Source organism: Pinus tabuliformis, chromosome 9 (assembly GCF_031772625.1).
Source record: "Pinus tabuliformis cultivar Carrire ecotype Pingquan chromosome 9, CPIR1, whole genome shotgun sequence".
Taxonomy (NCBI): Eukaryota; Viridiplantae; Streptophyta; class Pinopsida; order Pinales; family Pinaceae; genus Pinus; species Pinus tabuliformis.
In genome coordinates, this window is record NC_142307.1 from 548,884,353 (window position 1) to 548,906,403 (window position 22,051).

Here is a 22,051-nt window from a genome sequence, read left to right on the forward strand (position 1 = left end):
TATTTTATAGAGTGGGTTGAATTGTTTATTGATTGGGGTTTTAATCCCAACAGTAGGGTAAACTCAATTCTTGTCTAAGTTGGGTTGAACAGGATCCATTTTGTGAAGGATCACCTTGTGATGAGGTGTTGCCTAATTGGGTGTACTCCACATTAGAGCTCTATATAAATAGACAGACTTGTGAGAGGCAAATCATTCAACATCAAGCTCATTGATCTTTTCTAGTGGAGGAGAAATTTAGCCAAAGAAAAATCTGTTGGAGACCACCTTTATCATTTTCTAACCCTCTCTTCTTGAGGCCGCATGTGTAAGAGAAGGACGAGTTGACCAGGCTGCATTGATTGAAGTTGGTCAAGCTTTGACCAATGTTGACCAAAGCTGTTTGACTGCTATTTGACCAAGATTTGACCAGGGCCGAGAGTTGAACACATGTCTGAATTGACTGCAGATGCACGTGTGGACTGTTGACCATAGATTGCAGGGTTGACCACAGCCACATGTGTGGACTGTTGACCACAGGGCCGAGGATTGCCCACAGAGTTGATTGTTTGATCAATGTTGACTTTTGAGTATTTTGGATGGTTTGATCAGCGTTGACTTGCTGATGGTTGACTATGGTTGATTAGTATTTGACTTGGATTATTGGCTCAGATTTCTAGACAAATTTCTGATTTGTAAACCTTGCTGAAAGACAATTTCTCCTTAAGAAAAGCTTGCTGGGTTTTCTCCCAAGGTTGGGTTTCCCAGGGTAAAATTACTGTCTCTATTGTGCATGACTGTCTTTCTACGATCTTTACTGTTTCCGCCGCATTTACTGTTGAGATTTTCTGAGTGTAATTATTCAATGATAGTAGTGGCATAAGTACTGTGTGAAAAATCGCTAGGAAGTAGTTTTCTGGCAAAAAATTGGATTCTACTAAACATATAGAATTTCAACAAGTATGTCAGCTGATCCTGGTTTTAGAATACTTTTTGGAGATATTGGAGTCTACTCTTTTGTGATGATCAAAGTTGTTTTCAGCTTTGCTAAAATGTTGTGTTATCATGCTTGGACTAAGCATAAATAGGTCCAGCATCATTTTATTAGAAATAACTGTCAAAATGGATAAGCGGAAATGTATATTGTAATACCAATGATCAAGTAGTCTATATATATACAAAACTCCTTACGAAATAAAAGTGTGAAACGTTCAGAGATATGTTGGGAATTAAGGAGAACAAAATAGTCATAAAATAAGAGAGTTGTTATAATGTATGTTGTACTCATGTCATAGCTTCATGAGTGCTAATTAAATAGAGGAGGTTCTAATAATGCTGTTTCTAGAGGAGTTTAAGGAAGATTCTAGATTGCACTTCCATTTACATTGTACTTCTAGAAATAGACATGTATGCTGTACCTAATGTGTGAGGGCGAATAGGTCTGCCCCTGGCCTCATTTCTTATGTTTTGTGTCTGTCAGGAAATGATTTCTTTCACCTGTCATGTAATAAAATTTTGATTCTACAGAGTTTTCTTTTGCTCATGTTCATGTTCATGTATTTTTTTTCCTAGGGAAAAAAACCATTATATTTATTATTCGATATTGAATATACATGTTACAAACCAAGTACAATCTGGGACTGCAGTCCCAAACAAAATCTCCTTTCCCTCTTCTTATATTGCCTTTTACCCACTTGTTCATGTTCGTGTTCGTGTTCATGTTCATGTTCATGTTATTAACATGTACGACCTCCCTCTTCATGTTCTGCATTTACTTTCTAACAATTCTGTGTACTGCTATTATGTTGATGTTCATGTTATTGTGTAACATGTACAACTTCTTTCTTCATGTTTTGCATTACGGCATAACAATTTTGTTTACTGCTATTATAAATTACAAGAAAAGAGATCATAATTCCCCCCAATTTATTTGTTGTTTGGCATATCTCTGGTTTTCTTATTTTAACATTAAGACATATTCCTTTGTAATTTTGTTAATTTGGGGCTTATTGACATTTTTATAATTTAAATCATATCTTTCTGGATTCCACAGGATGGGCAACGCCTTAAAAAGTACAGAGGGATGGGTTCTCTTGAAGCCATGGCAAAAGGAAGTGATACAAGATATCTGGGTGATAAATCTAAGCTGAAAATTGCTCAAGGGGTTTCAGGGGCGGTGGCTGATAAAGGTTCTGTTTTGAGAATGATTCCTTATACGATGCATGCAGTCAAACAAGGCTTCCAAGATCTTGGAGTGTCATCTCTGCAGGATGCTCACAACAATTGCAAATCGGGAGTTTTGAGATTAGAGGTATTTCTTTATTATTGTTACAGAACCAAAGGACCTGCAAAAAAAAGATAATCACATGAAACATTCTAGCTTTGGCTTGGCTTTTATTTAATTATTTTATATACATACATGCCTATTTTATTCCTTTCTAATAAAATATTCATGTGATGACACTTGTGTTATCTGGCCCCATGGTCGTGAAAAATTGGATCTGTTTCTGAACCACCTTAATTTCAAATCTGAATCCATCAAGTTCACAATGGAAGTTGAGGTGGATGGATGCCTTCCTTTCCTTGACATTCTCCTCTCTAGAATGGATGATGGTTCTGTTTCTTACCAGGTTTTTCGCAAAAAAACACCCGGAACAATATCTTCATGCTAATTCTCATCATTTTCCTGCTCAGAAATTTGGTGCTCTTAGCACCTTTTCTACCTGTGCTCTGAGAATCTCGGATGAAAACCACCTAGAGCAGGAAAAATCTCATCTCCTTGAAGTTTTTAAAATAATGGGTACAACAGAACTCAGGGCCTCACGGCCTTTCAAAAAAACCTGTAAATGATCTAGAGTTAAAATTGCGCATGTTGATCCTATCTCCAAGGTTCATCTCTCGTTTATTCAAGGGACCACAAATAGGATTGCCCATATCCTTAGAAGGAATAATGTCTCCTCTTCGTTCAAACCTCTAAGGACCATTAGAAATTCTCTTGGTTCGGTTAAAGACCCTATCGACCTGAAGGACATGAAAGGGGTTTACCTGGTTCCATGCTCCTGTGGTATTCCATATATTGGAGAAACGGGTCGATCAATTAACTAGAGGATCCATGAGCACGCTGCAGACATAAGGCACAATCGTTCCCGCTCATCAGCTCTTGCTGAGCATGCGGAGAAATCCAAGCACCATGTTGTATTGAGGAATCCAAAGTCCTTGCTAGGATTGATCATTTCCACCATAGGAAGCTTAGGGAGGCTATTGAGATTGAGAGGCATGCTAGAAATCTTAATAGGGATAATGGTTGGAAACTGAGTAAGAGTTGGATTCCAGCCCTCTCCTTATGATCCCCCTGTCCCCCCTTCCCCCTTTTTTATATTTTTTCCCTCCTTCCCTTTTTTTTAATAGATTTATATCATATTATCTACTTGGCATAATTAAAAATAAAAATAATTTTTCAAGCTCCTTAGTACTTGATATTATAGTAAATATTCCTCCTCGCTTTTTCTTCTTTTTATTTATGACTTATATTATCCCTTTATATTTACTTTGATTCTTTTTTTGACCCTATTTTCTTAATAAATTAATGAACTCCTAATTACTTCATTAATATATATACTCTTAACATCTCTTCACCTTATTCTTTATAATAATTTGGTATTTATCCTTATTAGTATGTAAATATAAATTATTTAGAACTTATTCTTAACCCCTTATTAGTTTTTAAAGTATTCTTAACAATACATTCTCATACCCCTATCTACTAGTCTACAACTTAATTTATAATATTAGATAATTCCCTGTCCATTTTATCCTTCTCTTTACTTCTCTTAACCTTATATGTTATAATATGTTTAATATTATATAACAACTATATTTTTATTAATATTTACCACCCCCTTATGGCTTTTTGTTATTTAATTTATATATAATATCCTAACACTATTTTTTAAACACTTTTAACTTTTTATTAACATCCTAACAACTAATTTATAAATAAATTCAAAATATTAAAATAATTTATAACTAATTTTAGAATATTAAACCAACATTTAGAATATTAAATAATTCTTATATACCTTTTTAAGGTTTTTTTTTTTTTTTTTTGGTTATCCTAAGAATTTAACTAATCTCCAACGACTAACCCTGGGCAATGATGCATCCATGCTATTTATTCATGAAGATTGTATGATTTCTTCCCACCTTGTTCTGAGGATGAACGCATTAGTTGGTTCGAAACGTCGACCAAATCCTAATAATGTGATTAATCCGAAAGACATTTACGTAGAATATTCTTATGTCGGTACTTGTGCATAGCATATGCTATTTGCAAATAATATGTATAGTTCCGTTTTCTTGCTAGCATTGTTGCACCTACGGTATATTATCTCTGGCAACATTTTTGTGATGTTGACACCAGTTTGTTAAATATTAAATAATAAAAGTTTTAGAATCTACTGTGAACTTTAGGGTATTTTTGGTTCTGGTGTCATTATAACTTTATAGTTTTCTAGGATTCCTGGGGTTAAGTGACTATTTTATAGACGCTCTTCTTATCAATTCAGTTGTGCGTAGGCAAATTTTTAAAACCGGAACCGGTGACCGGATCGGTCCACCTAATGAATTGGGTTTTGAACCGGAACCGGTCGAACCGGGACTGGTCAGGTCTAAACGAACTGGTTTTAAAAAAATACATTAAATAATTAATTTTTAATGAAAAAAACTATTTTTAAGATTTAAAACCATGATTCCGAGCCAATAGAAACAAAATATGCAAGATTTTCTCATCTATATATCGTGTAAAGGTGAATATATCAAAATGGCATATAGTGCAATACATATCCGCAACAAAATACATAATCAATGAGGCTCTAAATGGCCTCTAGAGTTCGAAAACAATGCTCTAAGCTATGGGGTCACTGGACTACTACAAGTCTACATATCAGTGATCAACAACATGATCACTTCTCATCATGATCAATCTCATCACCACTACTAGACAAGAGATCATCAACATGAGCTACATAAATAATATGCCTCCGAGTTTGAGGATTGCTAAAACACCTATACAACTTTAGTAGTAGTAGCAAAAATAGACATCAAAACTACAAATCATTGATCAACATGGTCACACATGAAACTCATCATTGATTCAACGCTACTAGAAATACATAAACATCATCAACAAGAGATACATGAACATCATCTAGCTCAAAGTCTTTAGAATTGGATTGCTCAAGCTTATAACATGATAGAAATTGAGAAGGCTTAACATGCCTAACCAATGATTTTGGTTTGAGTGAAGGGTTCATCTCCTCAACCTTATAATGTGGTAGAAAAAGATTAGCATGCCTAACCAGTGGTTTTCCTTTGAGTGAAGGGTGCATTCTTGTTCAGGCCATGGTAGAGGAGTTCAAAAATCAGTACCACCAACATCAACAAAGTTCAACAATCAATGCCACCATGGACAAGGTTCTTAAAGGGCTTCATGCTCTTGATCAAATGCCAATCTCATACCCTCACGCATGATAGCATCAAATGGAAACATTGCAAACCCCCAAACCATGAAATCTTGAAAACCATTAAGTCCACTGAATTTTGAGTGAAATCTAAAATTCTAGTTTCTCCATATGAAATCCAATGAGGTCAAAACCACTCTCAAACACCCTGAGTCATTTCATGGTAATGTTAAAAATTTAAGTAAAAGGATGAAAATGAAAATTAAAGGAAATGTCACTTTGAAAATTAAAGGATGAAAATGAAAATTAAAGGAAATGTCACTTTTACTTTAAGAATTTAACATTACCATTAATTTCCAACATTCTTAGGGTTGAGATGTGTCAGGAAAATGAGAGGGTAGGCATGTTTTTCTTGGAGGGACTATTTTTGGAGGAAAACAACCTCAAATTTCCCTCAAAACAGCTTCAAAACTCACAAAAATGCATTTTGGGGGGGTTATAGTTGCCCTGGCAATAAAACAACTAGTTTAGGACAAACCCGGCCGGTTTGACCACAAACCGACTGGTTCCATCCTAAATCGGCCGGTTAGGGCAAAAAAAAGGCGAAATGAGGAGGTAAACTGGGTTTTTAAGCTGGTTTGACCTGGTGGGCTTGCTAACCAGCCGGTTTGACCAGTTACCGGTTCAGATTGGCCGGTTTTTAAAACACTGGCGTAGGCACAAGATAAATTTGGTTTGTACAATATGCTATCAAGTTTTTCTGAATGTTGCTTGTAAAATAATTTGTTTCTAAAAACTTTTGAATGATGTGAGGTAATTATGATTAGTTTAGTATAAATACACATGTTTGAATCATCTCATCAGTGATGTGTGAAGAGACCTGTTAATCCTCATTTCAACAGGGTACATAAGGTCAAATTTTTTCACTTTGAAAACACCATTCTAAGTCCAAAGGATGCAAGTTAAAGCCTTGTAGATGATGTGAGGCAATGCATTATGGTATCCTAGGCCTATTATGGTCAGTCTCTTTGGTCCCTGCTCTTAGCTCCTTTTGTCTTGTATAGGATTGGAGGACTTGGAGTGGATCTCATTGGGACTCATGGTTTAAAGGAGCCTTTGGTTATGTAGGGGTGATTGCAATTGTAGGGCTAGTCTAGCCCATGTCATGCACACTTATGTATTTCCACATGGTCATGTGTCATAGAATTTGTATGCATCCTTTGCTTTGGTGCAGTGTTCATCATACAGTTCTCAACATGGCAGTCTCACACTTAGCATTTCATCTTTCCCAAAATGCATAGGATCCTAGGGTCAAAAAGTCAACATGTTTTCAAATTGCTCAGAATGATGTATCGATGACATGCCATGTAAATTTTTTTGCAAATTGTGAAGGTATCATTCAAATATTGCAGTCAAAGTTGGTTGTAATATGTACCCTGTCTAAGTGACAAGTGGGGTGGTGGCAAAGTAGAGTGAAGACTTGGCATGAATGGGTAAACTTTACATCAAAAGTTATGTGAAAAATCTGCCTGACAAAACCCATGTGGCAGATTCCTCAAATTCTCAATGGCATTGTGAATCTAGTTAGTGGGTCATCCATGCATGGTGGACGTCCTACCTTAGTGCCGAGGTCAAGATAGCTGTTGGAGGAGTCAAAACTAGTTGTTGGGGGTCAAGTGATTGTTGAATATGGTTAAGAACTCAAGGGTATACAAGTAATCAAGTCAAAAAGATTAAGGGAATTGAAGATCAAGCATCATGGAGCTATTCGACCCCCCTCTACAAGACATTTGGTCTCCGAACTGGAACATTGAGGTGGTTGAGGTCAACTAAGGGAACATTGGACCATTTGTGGCCAATAAACTAGCCATTGCAAGTGGATTAACTGTCTCTTCCCCACCAAATCAAGTTTCTCTTGGACCAAGTCAAGCTTCTTCCCAATGAAATTGAGCCAAGTCAAGTAATACGACCCTCATCAAACTAGCTATTGGGTCAAGTAAAGCAAGTCGTTGAGCCTTCTATGGTTACAATCATCATCTTATGCTTCTCCAAGGTCAAAGCAAGGGAAATGTTGCCTCCTCAAGTGGATTCCATGGTCAAATCAAGCAAATTGAACCCCCTCATGTGGGCAATTTTGTAATAAAAAATACTTTCTCGTAAATAGCTTAGTCTCTAGGTTGTGGATGACAAATTACAAAATTGTTTTCTTGAGAGAGAGGTCCCAGTAGCTATTACTAACGAAATCATATAAGGCTAGCCCCTCCTCTCCTTTTGGTTGTTGTTGAAACTGTGAGACATAATGCCATAATAGAACTTTTTCATTTGCAAACTTTGGGTACATTGTGGGTTGATTTTTTCTATTCTTTGTCTTCTTAGCACTTGTGGTAATTGCACTTCATAAGATAGACATGGGTAGATCTGGGTTACACAGATGTTTGTGGGTTGATCCATTGAGGGGCTACATAGTCACGAGGAAGGGATAATGGGGGCGCTACTCCTCGTTATATCCTTTGTTAGTGGTTGGTGTTACTGGATCCAAGCGGTTAGACAAATCCTTATTGGGGATATTTTCAACTAGGTTAAGATCTCAACCAACCCCATAGTCGACCCATAGATCGGAGACATTTTGCAAGGAATCGCTCCTAGTTGGTCTTCAGAAATCTGTGGAGCTGTCTTATACAAGAGTGGGGGCCATTAGTCTTTTCAACTCCAAGCCTATTTCTTGTCCAAATTGCAAGGCTAACTTAGAGGGGGCTGTGATTCGAGATGTGGCAAGTGATAAGGTGATATTGGGCCACGATAAGTCTCGTGTACAACAACCATTCATTTTAAAATCTCAAAATTTTTATTTTCCTATCTTATACAAATAAAAAACAAAAATCTATATAACTAGATTGTACTTCAAACTTCTATCTTGAATTAGTCAGTCACTCGGGGTTTTGAGCAGAAATTCTTTATTTTATCTAAGGAATATCTACCTTCTGTTTTCTCACTTAATAAACATATTTCACGAAGGTATTCTAAGCAGTTTTTGTAGATCTGCAATAATTTACAACAGATTACAAGCTGGATTTTGGGAAATCACATCCAAGTAAGTTTTATTCACATAATCCCTTTTTAAGATTCCATAATTGTTTTACAAGTATTATTTTCATTATTCTGTGGCTATTTAGACACATTCCAGCCATTAGGAATGCATGGATATCTATTGGAATTAATTTATGCGTTTTAACCCAATGGGGATTTCACCCCAAATCTTTGCAACAAGTTTCCAGCTTGCTGGAAATGCAGGTTTTGTTGTAGATCTGAAGTTTAAGAGGTTATGATTTGGTATATCCTTGCTGTCCTAACGTCCCCCACCCCTAGATTCTCAATATCGAGTGTATATACACTTTTGGGTGGCCTCGAAAGTGGATTTGTCTTGTTGTCCTTGCAATTTTTTCTGCGTTTTTCCAGTTCTGAAGCTACAGGACAACAAGCAGATTTACACAGCACAACCTCTTATCCAATTTACAACTCAAGAATACCTTCCATACTTGGTAGCAATATTCTTTATTCACTCATTTGAGTTCATAATAGTATCTTGAGTTGTGAGTAATTTCACTTGTTGGTCTACTTTATTTTCTGAGTTAACATTATTTCCACATTAGCATAAATTCAATAATTAACTCCTACCTTCATCCTAGACTCCATTACTAGGCACTAGTTTAGTAATCTATTGGGTGAAACATCTTTTGTGTAGGGAATCCTCCCATAGCCATTCAATATGGGTTTGGGCTTAAAGAGTGGGGACTTGTGTTAAGGTGACAGTATGCACTTATCCTATATGTGCCATCTTAGAGTCTTGTAAGGACCTTGACAAGAGCACTAGTTTGGGTGGTAACAAGATCCTCATAGTGGCCAGTTCTTTTTGAGCATATTGATAACATAAAAAGGTTTTTGTTTTGTTGTTGTTGTTGTTGTTAAATTAATACATATACTTTCTATATTTTCAATTTCCTTTCTTTATCACATAATGCATTTTTTTGGGGAAACCCACTAGGCACTTACCCTCATTTTGAAGATGCTACCTCTAGGGTAAACCGGATTCGGTATAAGCTCTAAGCTTTTCATGTTACCTACATTATAGAACCTGGGTATGGAGGATAACACACAACCACTTCAGCTAGAACCAATTGACAACATAAAAAGATTTTACTTGTTGCTACAATATATAATCTCTTGTTTTAAATTGAATATTCTAGCTGGCGTAAAATATAAATCTATATAAAAAATGAATGACGATTTATAACGAGGTTTAACTTTGGTTATAAATATTAGTTCAGTGGCGCCTTTATGGATAGTTATGTATTTCATGTTTTTTGTTTGTACTTTATTACTATTCATTATTTTTATTCTTACGTGTGTTATTATGTTTTACTATTTCTATCTTGATTATTTTATGTATATAATGTGGCCTTCTCCTTCATAAATGCTTTTTCCTTAGATCATGGGTAGAGAAGTGTATTGCTAGTGGAAATTTTTTGTATCCCATAATCAATCCTCCTTTGGAAGGTTCTTCTATTTAATGAGATATTTCGCTATTGTTTTGGAACAAAATTTTCTCTTTGGTGGAGAGGATCCTTTTTGGCGCTAAAATGATTCTTCTTTTATCATCCAATATATATAGTTCCATTTGTAATAAAAGATGTGCCTGCTACAGTTCAATTTAGCAGGGGTCCTAGGAGGAGTTCCCGAGGGACTACTACTAGATCAAGTGGCAACAATGGGACAAGGATCCATTGTCACCTCAGTTAATGCCCCCTGCTCTTTACAGACTTTCACCGATAGGAGGAGTCCTGGTATGAGGGAAATCACTATGAATGGTAAGTCAATGATAGGATGGATAGTGATTTCAAGAGCCCATTCACACAGGAGACTCAAATTATGGGGCTTTCTTGCTTTAGAAGCAAGGTGTGGGGCTCTCCAAGAAAGGTTCAAAGGAGGCCTAGACCTAGGGATTAGAGATATTCTTCTTGAATAAGGGATGTCCTAGACCCAAGATTCCTAAGGGAAGGTTTCTAGGTGGCCTAGTGGGATAAGGAATGATGAAGGTATGGGACCACGAAGAAGCCCAAGAAGACCCAAGCAAAGTCTAGGTTTTAGGGTGAAACTTCAAACAAAATATCTATACCAAGTAAGGGAGGAGGAGGGATAAAAATAAGTGAACTTCCTTTGAGTTTTCTAGCGAAATAGATCCCTTTGAAGGCTACTAACCTAGAAGGATTAAGGGTTAAACGATTTGGGAACTAGGGCTTTGTGTATCTCACAAACCGACCATGGGATTGACTTCAAAATTGGAGGGCATGTGGAGGACACCCAAATGCAACTCCTCACCAACTCATTGAACAAACCAATGGCTAGATTGGAAATCGTTGGATGCCCTAGGAAAGCAGTCTAGGGTTAGGGCAGAAAAATTAAAGAAAAGAGGTGAAATTATGGTGATCACCAAGGACTTGTAGACCAGTGCCTAGCCTATTGGGAGAATGGAGTCAAGAACAAAATTTGATATAGGATTATTGCACTTTCAAGGAGCCTAATTGCAGTTTTACATGCCCTAGAGAAGCAACTACATAGCTACAACAAGGATCTATACTTTGACTTGTCAATTAATGGAGTTTCAAGGTGTAAAGAGTTAATTGACCCCTAAGAGTGTTTCGATCTTCTTGCCTAGATGAGTAACATATGCAAGGAGCCAAAATTACCAAGTGTTTTAAGAATTTCACATCACAATTAGGGCACAAAAATTACCATACCAATAGAGTTCCATACATTAGACATTAAGCATGTAAAATTTCGCATAAAAGAGTACTTACAAGACAAGAAGATTATATCCATCCATTAGAATTGCAAGAATGAAGCTCCAAGATAAGAAAGCATGTATCCAAACATCAAAATGCATTAAAGATCCTCCAATTCGTCCATCAATAGGTAGTGCGAAGTTCTCAAGAAGAGAAAGATACAAATCCAAGTGATGATGAGGAGTGAATTGATCCTCTCAACAATATATATGATCCTCTAAGGGTTCGATTGGCCTAATTAGGGCTAATGATGCCCTTAATAATTTTTTTTTTTACAAAATGACATCCCTTGGGGACATGCCCACCAAGATAGCGCCATAATATGAAAAATAAACCTCTCAAGAGGGTTGAAATGATATACAAGTAGCTAGGAGGGCTGTTGGGAGGCCAAATGGAGTCCAACATGTGCCAAGATGAGTAAAAGGGCTCCAAAAATAGTGATGAAGGGCCAGGCCCTTTCATCTCCAAGCAAATGACTTGTGGTGCCCCAAGGTGGTTGTGGGTGCACAAAATCATCCTCATGGGTCTCCAAGTGAATCGAACAAACTTGTATCCTATCTGCAAGGGCTGGAACAATGATGCAAGCCCTCCCTTTGTCCCCCATGGTGAGACACAACCCCATCTGGGCTCTGGATAAATTGCAAAGTGTGTGGTGCAAGTGTGTAGATGGTTGGGCGAGGTGGTCTGGGTGCATCATCATCATCAATTAAGTGGAACACAAGCGAGCAATGAGTGGAGCCGCAGGATCCCATGGCATGGCTATCTGCACTTTGCTATAGTGGAGTCCCATGGCTCTCAACGCACACCCTATAAATGCCAATATGACTCTCTGGAGGGCTTGGACCCCGTATTGGAGACCGGAACCCAAGATGAAGACTCACCTGCAATCCTGCATAAGATCTGATGCGACTCCTCACCGTCTAGTAGAACAAATCATTAGTGTAATTGAGCAAATGAGCCTACAAATCATGGAACCAAGTGGGCACTTCATGGTGGCATGCCCTTCCATAATGGGCTTTAGAGTGTACAAGTGTCTCCAAGTTCAAGAGGGAAGTTAATCAAGGACCCTATTTGGTGGTTTCAACCTCTAATAGAGTGATAGGTCCATGGTACATCTTTCCTATGGCTAGTGACATGTGATATGATGATGGAACAAAGTGGGGCATCAAGGGAAAGGTCCAAGCCACATGCCATGGTACAGGGGTAGCTATGATGAGGAGAGCCCACATTGGGGTGTATAGGTGTAGGATGGAGCAATCCTGGTACATGAGTAAACCCGACCTTTGTTTTTCCACTTTTTTCATATACCTTTTGCCTTTTATTGTTTTTTCTTTTATAACTGCTCGAGGCTCCAGGGAATGAGAGTATGATGTGTAAGATATAACAATGATTACCCCTTTAAGTTTGGGTAGTTCATCGCCCACCAGGGGTTGGGACAATCATGGGTTCCTCAATGATGCAGGGGGTCAATAATAAATATAGTGGCCCTAGGAACTAGGGTGATGGCCATAATGATTGGGGGTAGAGCTCATGTTGGCTTTTGCTCATGTGCTAAATTTGTACGTTCTGGCCATTTTGCATTTTATGGTACATTTCTTGTTGAGACTGGCCAAATTATGCTTTTTACTTTCTTTTTAGCTACTTCAACCTCCGGGGCATCGTTCCAAGCCCGACCCAAAGTGTGGACAAGTGGAGGGGGAGGCTAACTCCTTGTGGACCCAATGGACAAACATGAAATTAGATGGGAAATATGTGAAAAGGGGTCGTAATGAGCATAGGGGAGTGATGTATGTGGTGTTGAGAAGGGGCACCATGCAACAAAATCGTGATTTCCCATGTAGTGGTACTCCTAAAGCTAGTAGCCAATAAAGGAGATCCCATGGGATTAGGATACATGGTTAACCACCAAATTGGACAAGGGGACAAGAGTACAAACCAAGCCCATTATTTTTGCGAAATTCGCTCACTAATCCATGCTCGAAGTCTCCATGATAAGTAAGCGAAAATACCCAACTACATAATGAAAGACATACCTTCGTGTTTGGAAGGCCCATCCTCAAACATACGATCATAAAAAATGGGTGAGGAAGCATAATTGCTTGCTCAGGTGGCGAAGATGGTGGCACATCAAGCTATTTGGTGGCTGCAAAGGGTTGCTAGCTGTCGACTAAGGACCGTCTAGGAGAAAAATTTCTTCTATGGGTGGATCACCCACAGGTGGTGGGTAACATCTCGCTCCAACTGCGACATGATCTCTTAGTAGAGTGCACAGACGTACTCGAACGGGGAGGTCATGAGAACACCGACAATCTCTTGGGACTGCAAACCTGTTACCTGTACATCAAATACTAAGCACATGTGGCAACGTGTTTTTATGGTGTCTTCTGATCACCCATGCTTATGTTAGGCCATAATAATCAACAAAAAGTAAAATTTATTCTAGATGCAATTCTAATCTAAATGCACTTAATCTATCATGACAAAGGAATATGATGTTAGAATTAATTCGAAAACCGATATGTAATGCATCCTACCCTAACATGCATATTATCTTAGGCAAAGACTAGGTGTAATCATACGACCAATGCAACTAACACATCATTAGATCAATATAAGAATTGCCCAAATGATTACTTATGCAACAAACCCCAAAGCCAACATAGAAATAAACACATGGAGGATGATGTGGTTGGGGGGCGGGAAAATATGATATCCATATGATGCAGAAAGGAATCCTGGATGAGGGGAAGGATACCAATTTAGAGGTTCAGAGCCTTTCTTGTAAGCATAAAATGGAAGAATGAATGACCAAGCTCAAGAATTCCCTATCATGATCATTGTTCATAACTTCATGCTTTGTGGTCGCCTCAAGGTCATGATGGGAAGGAAAAGGGGACCCGGGACAAGGAGAGACACAACAAACAGATTGCTCAATATGATGGTCACATTGAAAAGGGGTAACATTTGTGTGCTCACAATCCTAAGGGTATGATTGGGGAGAAGGGATACATCTAATGAGTGGCTCCTTCTCAACATCATACTCCAGAGGGGGAAATGATTCATCAACATTAGTGATGGTATGAGAAAGGGCGAGGTAAGGGCTAATGGATAATGTAGCTATGTCATTGGGATCTTGGAGAGGGCCATGGAAAGTAAGGCTCTTGTCAGTGTCATCTTCGGTATAATAAATGGGGCCAACTACTTCCAATAGACTTTCTTCATGTATGGGAAAACAATGATCCTCCTTCTCAGGGGTGTGAATAAGTATATCCTTGTGAGTAGCAACCTAAAGAATGGGAGAATCAATTTCAATTTTGTTGTTAGTATCATAAATAGGTTCATTGTCAAGATGATAGTTGCCCACATCCCATTTTCCCTCATGAATACATAAGAAATAAAAAATGTCACCTTTACAAGGAGCTATAATATCCATATCCTCTAACACCCTTTCTTGAATGAGAAACCCTCTTTCATGATGTTCATCCTTATAGGCTTGAATAGGGTTTTATTCATACCATGCTCATTTGCTGTGCTAAGATCCTCCATGGGATCATGGTCACCATGATCTCCCCTAGAATCATTCCATCCTTCCCTGTATCCCTCATTGTCATGATGGTCCCCCATATTTGAATTTTCTTCAAGGCTACCTTGATCATCCAATTGATCACATTCTATGGGGCTTTGTTGTCGATTATAATATTTTTCATTGACCAGGTCAATCAGGATATTGAACGTACAAGTATGGTGAGCAAGCTCAATGAGACGGTCAAGACCCCATTTATAGGCACACTATACATGGTAGAGTTCATTACTCTTCCATCTACAATATTCAAATATGAAATCCCTATCCTTGTACTTTATCAAATAGTCGTAATACTTAGCACATTGATCCACACTTTCTTGCAATTTTTGAAGGTCTTCATGATCAAGTTTATTGAAAGGAAAGTGAAGAGCGACTTCTCTTAAATAACAAGCCATCTTTCATGATTTTGCATATAATACCCAAAGGAAGTCGCCGGAGTGAATCTAAATGCCTCTATAGATGCTTGCTTCACCTTACAAGCATTAAATTTGGAATTCAGTGAAGAACTAGGGCTTCGTTCTTCTAATGGAGTCACCAAGAGTGATATGTCAATATTGTTGTATGGGGAAAATGACACATGTCTCGTCTCCCTGACAACGACTCCAAAAATGTTACTGCTCAATTTAGTAGGGGTCTTAGGAGTAGTGCCTAAGGGACTACTACTAGATCAAGTGGCAACAATGGGACAAGGACCCACTGTCACCTCAGTCAATGTCCCCTACTCTTTACGGACTTTCACCGATGGGAGGAGTCCCGATATGAGGGAAATCACTATGAATGGTAAGTCAATGATGGGATAGATAGTGATTTCAAGAGCCCATTCACATGAGAGACTCAAATTATGGGGCTTGCTTGCTTTAGAAGCAAGGTGTGGGGCTCTCCAAGAAAGGCTCAAAGGAGGTCTAGACCTAGGGATTAAAGATATTCTTCTTGAATAAGGGATGTCCTAGACCCAAGATTCCTAGGGGAAGAGGGTTTCTAGGTGGCCTCGTGGGATAAGGAATGATGAAGGTATGGGACCACGAAGAAGCCCAAGAGGACCTAAGCAAAGTCTAGGTTTTAGGGTGAAACTTCAAACAAAAGATCTAGACCAAGCGATCTAGACCAAGCAAGGGAGGAGGGATAAAAAATAAGTGAACTTCCTTTGAGTTTTCTAGCGAAATAGATCCCTTTGAAGGCTGCTAACCTAGAAGGATTAAGGGTTAAGCGATTTGGGAAATAGGGTTTTGTGTATCTCACAAACCGACCGTGGGATTGACTTCAAAATTGGAGGGCATGTAGAGGACAACCGAACACAACTTCTCACCAACTCGCTAAGAAAACCAATGGCTAGATTGTAAATCATTGGATTCCCTAGGAAAGACATCTAGGGTTAGGGCAAGAAAATTAGAGAAAAGAGGTGAAATTATGGTGATCACCAAGGACTTGTAGACTAATGCCTAGCTTAATTGGGAGAATGGAGTCAAGAACAAAATTTGATTTAGGATTTCTGTACTTTCAAGGAGCCTAATTGCAGCTTCGCATGCCCTAGAGAAGCAACTACATAGCTACAAGAAGGATTTATACTTTGACTTGTCAATTAATGGAATTTCAAGGTGTAAAGAGTTAACTCACCCCTAAGAGTGTTTTGATCTTCTTGTCTAGATGAGTAACATATGCAATGAGCCAAGATTACCAAGTGTTTTAAGAATTCCACATCACAATTAGGGCACAAAAATAACCATAGCAATAATGTTCCATACATTAGACAATAAGCATGTAAAATTTCGCATAAAAGAGTACTTACATGACAAGAAGATTATATCCATCCATTAGAATTGCAAGAATGAAGCTCCAAGATAAGAAAGCATGTATCCAAACATCAAAATGCATTAAAGATCCTCCAGTTCGTCCATCAATAGGTAGTGTGAAGTTCTCAAGAAGAGAAAGATACAAATCCAAGTGATGATGAGGAATAAAATGATTGTCTCATCAATATATATGATCCTCTAAGGGTTCGATTTGCCTAATTAGGCCTAATGATGCCCTTAATAATAAAATAATGTACAAAATATCATCTTTTGGTGACAAGCCACCAAGATAGCTCCATAATATGAAAAATAAGCCTCTCAAGAGGGCCTAAATTATAGACAAGTAGCTAGGAGGGTTGTTGGGAGGCCAAATGGAGTCCCACATGTGCTAAGATGAGTGGAAGGGCTCCAAAAATAGTGATGAAGGGAGTGGCCCCTTGATCTCCAAGCAAATGACATGTGGTGCCCCAAGGTGGCCGTGGGGGCTCAAAATCATCCTCATGGGTCTCCAAGTGGATCGAACAAGTCTGTATCCCATTTGCAAGGTCTGGAACAATGATGCAAGCCCTCTTTGTTTCCCATGGTGAGACAAAACCCCATTTGGGCTTTGGATCAACTGCCAAGTGTGTGGTGCAAGTGCGTAGCCGGCTGGGCGAGGTGGTCCAGGTGCATCATCATCATCAAATAAGTGGAACACAAGCAAGCAATGAGTGGTGCTGAAGGATCCCATGGCATGGCTATCTGCTCTCTGCTATAGTGGAGGCCCATGGCTCTCAACACACACCCTATAAATGCCAATATGACCCTTTGGAGGGCTTGGACCCCGTATAGGGAGACCAAACCCCAAGATGAAGACCCACCTACAATTTTGCATAAGATCTAATGCGTCTCTTTGTGAAAATTTCAAGTCTGAAATTTTATTGCAGTAATTGGAAATTATTCTAGTTGTTAATTAATTTAACAATTTATTTGCTACATCAAATATCAAATAACTCACATTGCAATCTTCACAAATAAAATTACGGAAAATAAAATGTTGGAAATTGAGAAATTCTAGCACACATAAAAATTTGGGCACTGTTATTTTTGGACAATTGTCCCCGGGAAAACCCAATTATGGAAAACTCGTGCAGCAGTGAGGGTTTTTATTATTTTGTAGTAACGAAATTTTTGAATAGGATAAAATGTCGCCAAATTGGCGATTCTACCCAAGAGAAATACTAGTAAAAATATACTGTCGAATTTTTCCCTCTCTGAGCAATTCTGGCAACTGACTCCCTCTGAAAGGCTAGCGGTGCAACTTCAGCGTAGACCCTTATGTGTTGCCTCTGTGCGAGTCCCACATGTGTCGCTGACAAACCCTCTCACAACAAGCCGTCCTGCTTCCCCTACTAGTGAAAGTGACTCTTTGACACTCTGGAAACTTTTGTTGGCTTTTGGAAACTGAATTGAGCTTTCTCTCAGCTAAATCGAACTGCTCAAACTAAGGCTCTGCGCAGTCCCTGCACAACTTCCGGGAGAATAATTTCGGCCTTCCCTTCTGATTCCTCTGGAACTTGAAACTCGTCCGGATATCTACTGTGTTGCCCCTTTGCCACTTGTTACTCAATCACTGGCTTGATCTCACTAGGAAATGAAACTGCCTTGATCACTGAGTATCTGCACTGGTGTATCTTCTGCAAGTGCTCTTCAACTTCTTATAATCCTATGTTGGGACTCCAACGACCAAGATTAAATCTTAATAAAGGGATATGATCATCTTGAGGTCGATCCGTGTGAGTTTCTAGATTATTCTCGCATTGACTTAATTATTTCTGGTTAATTAACCATATTCCCCAAGTTTAGACTTAAGAAATATTCAAAAGTTGGTTAATAATCTACTTAAGCCATCTCTAGGTGGAATTTCTAGAAACGATTTCTGGGTTTTGGAGATCTCATGTATTCTAGCCTCTCCACCAAATTTCGTGGCTATAATAGATCCGATGCTAAAGAAACTAACACTCCTCACCTTCCAGGACAACAAATCATTAGTGTAATTGAGCAAATGAGCTTACGAATCATGGAACCAAGTGGGCACTTCATGGTGGCATGCCCTTTCATAATGGGCTTTAGAGTGTACAGGTGTCTTCAAGTTCAAGAGGTAGGTTAATCAAGGGCCCTATTTGGTGGTTTCAACCTCTAAGGGAGTGACAGGTCCATGGTACATCCGTCCTATGGCCAATGCAATGTGATATGATGATGGAACAAAGTGGGGCATCAGGGGAAAGGTCCAAGCCACATGTCATGGTACAAGGGTAACTATGATGAGGAAAGCCCACACTGGGGTGTATAGGTGTAGGATGGAGCAATCGCGGTACTTGAGTTACCCCGACTTTTGTTTTTCCACCATTCCTCATATGCATTTTATTGATTTTTCTTTTATAATTGCTCGAGGTTCTAGGGAATGAAAGCATGATGTGTAAGATATAGTAGTGATTACTCCCTTAAGATTGGGTAGTTCATCGCCCACTAGGGGTTGGGACAATCATGGGTTCCTCAATGATGTAGGGGGCCAATATAGGGGCCCTAGGAACTAGTGTGACGACCATGATGATAGGGGGTAGAGCTCATGTTGGCTTTTGCCCATATGCTAAATTTGTATGTCATGGCCATCTTTTGCATTTTATGGTACGTTTTCTGTTGAGAGTGGCCAAATTATGCTTTTTACTTTCTCTTTAGCTGCTTCAACCTCCGGGGCATCATTCCAAGCTCGACCCAAAGTGTGGACAAGGTTAGCGGGAGGCTAACTCCTTGTGGACCCAAATGGGAAATTTGTGAAAAGGGGTCACAATGAGTTGAGGGGAGTGATGTATGTGGTGTTGGGAAGCAGGACCATGCAACCAAAATCAAGATTTCCCATGTAGCGGCACTCCTAAATCTAGTAGCTAATAAAAGAGATCCCACGGGACTAGGATACATGGTTAACCTCCAAATTGGACAAGGGGACAAGAGTACAAACCAAGCCCATTCTTTCTGCCAAATCCCCCCACTAATCCATGCCCAAAGTGTCTATGATAAGTAAGCAAAAATACCCAACTACAGAGATGGTGGCACATCAAGCTATCTGGTGGCTACAAGGGGTTGCCGGTTGAGGACCATCTAGAAGAAAAATTTCTCCTATGGTTGTCACCCACAGGTGGTGGGTAACAATGCCAACACTTTTTTGAGACATGAAACGTTATGGATGTGGCTTTTTTAAGGTAATTCCAAGCTATATGCTACTCGACTTTTTTGTTGTTGTTAATTTCATATGGGCCATAGTACTTGGAAGCCAATTTGTTCTTTCCTTGTTTGTTGACAAAATACTTGTTTTTATGGCATAAATCTTATAAACACCCATTCTCTCTTTGCAAACTATTGATGAATGGTGGCTAATCTTCACTTGTGGCCATATACCAACCTACTTTGCAGGTAGTTGAGGTTATTAATGAGCTTACCTATAGGTAGTAATGGGTAGTTACACTGCTATTACACGTGGATGTAATTTAGGGTAAGTTCTAACTAACCTCCTCCTTGGGGCTAGTGCCTTAATCCTGGTAGGAGTGGTATAAATATATCACATTCCCATTTACACTATCATCTCATTCAAGTATGCTTAATCATTCTTTGCCTAAGGGCACCTACATCAGTTCAATCTAATTGTGTTGCATTCTCTTGAAGTGTTTTGTGGTGTTTGCTATTTTCAACTTGTATATTGGATTAGGGTTTGTTGAATTCACTACGAATCCTCTATCTCATGATTTCTAATATGGTATCAAGGCTATTGTGGATTTTTCTCCATCTCGCTACTCATTAATTTTTCAAATTTGAAATCAGGGTTTCAATGTTATTTCAAAGGTGTTATAGATTTGAAATTTAGGTTTTTTTGTCCCCATTTATGACAAAATTCAATGTTTTAGTGTATTTCATCCTTATCTTCACTAGTGCACCCATACTTTCCAATTTTCTTGGGTTTTTTTTGGTGAATTTTGTTTAGAAACCACCTACAAGTTGATTTTCCCTTGTAGGACTTTTATCAAACACTTAATGCATTAAACTTAAACACATCCAAGTTGTTTTTTATGTGCTGAATTAGTAGCCTTTATTTTTGTGCCCTTCACAATTAGAAAATCATACTCACACAACTTTCTCCCAGAAATTTGTGCCCACAGATTGCCTTGAATTTCGAGCCTCAAAATTTGAGCTCTAATAGCCTAAAAAACAGTGCCCAACCACCCTCGAATGACCTCGTATTTTATGTCTTCTCTCTGCAATAAATGCAAACTAGTCGCCTCGATAATCATGATGTACATTCCTTGAAATCCATGCCTATTCTCTTCCTTGAAATTCATATTGCTCGGTTGCTGTCTTTACTGTTGTCCTTGTTGTAATTTCCCTTCTCTAGTAAACTTCTCCCTTGATTCTCTTTCTCCTCTTCTCCAAGTCTCATGAAAAATAAATGTGCCTCTTCACTCTCCCTTTCTCCTTTTATTTCTCATCAATGACTAAAATCCCTAACCCTAGATCTCAATGGCTGAGATTAAATCTCGCCATTTCAAGATCAACAGTCATGACTTAATTTCACATTTGGCCCACTTAAATCACTTAAGTGACCCAACTTTATAAAGTCACACTCACTTTATAAAAAGTCACTTTTTGATCATTAAATATAAAAAGTTGCTTTCTAACTTTATAATTAAAGTGCCTAGAGAGTGAAATATGCTTGGTCACTTCTTCATGTTAGGCACTGCCAATGCAAACATACCTCCCTAGCTACAGAAAATCAACACTCCCTCTTAACGAGAGAGGTACTTCTGGCACCTCTACCACCTGGATTTGTCTCGAAGCCCATTTCATCATCTGTAGCTACTCCCTCTGAACTTGAACCATGTTCTGCTACCTACCTTGAAATCTAAGCTAAGAGCCTGCCAGAACCAACCATGCCCCAAGGAGTCCCATCATTCTCCTGAGCCTCTATCATTCTTCCTTGCAACTTGCCCCCTCTCAGCCACTGACACTGATCCTAAATCCAAGATCCCCTCGGATCCACCCACAGGTTGTCCCAACAACCTATATGAATGCCCCTGCCTGATGCCAAGCACTATTGCTACATTCAAGGTCGCTCCCTTTGAACATAAAAGCACCTGTCCATCCCGAAACAAAACTCTATATCCATACCCCTCCAAGGTTAACACTGAGAGCAAGTGTATCGTCAGTCTTGGAACAAACAACATCCTTGTCACCTCCAAAAGTCCTCCTGACTCTAGTTGGAATCTGACACATTCAACTCCCTTCACTGCATGCGTGGTACTAGTCCCAATAATCACACTACAATCTATCTCTGAAACACTGTGAAACACTAACCTAATCCTTGTCATTTGA

At 38.9% G+C, this 22,051-nt stretch overlaps 1 protein-coding gene across 1 annotated transcript in view; it reads left to right on the forward strand.

The window, feature by feature from the left end:
* Positions 1–2,033: 2,033 nt before the first annotated feature.
* Positions 2,034–22,051, forward strand: part of LOC149149682 (inosine-5'-monophosphate dehydrogenase 1-like) — a 42,029-nt gene continuing 22,011 nt past the window's right edge. The window contains exon 1 of the mRNA XM_089440668.1: positions 2,034–2,290. Within this exon, the coding sequence (XP_089296794.1) occupies positions 2,063–2,290 (228 nt within the window). The 5' untranslated portion in view covers positions 2,034–2,062. The remainder of the gene's footprint in view (positions 2,291–22,051) is intronic.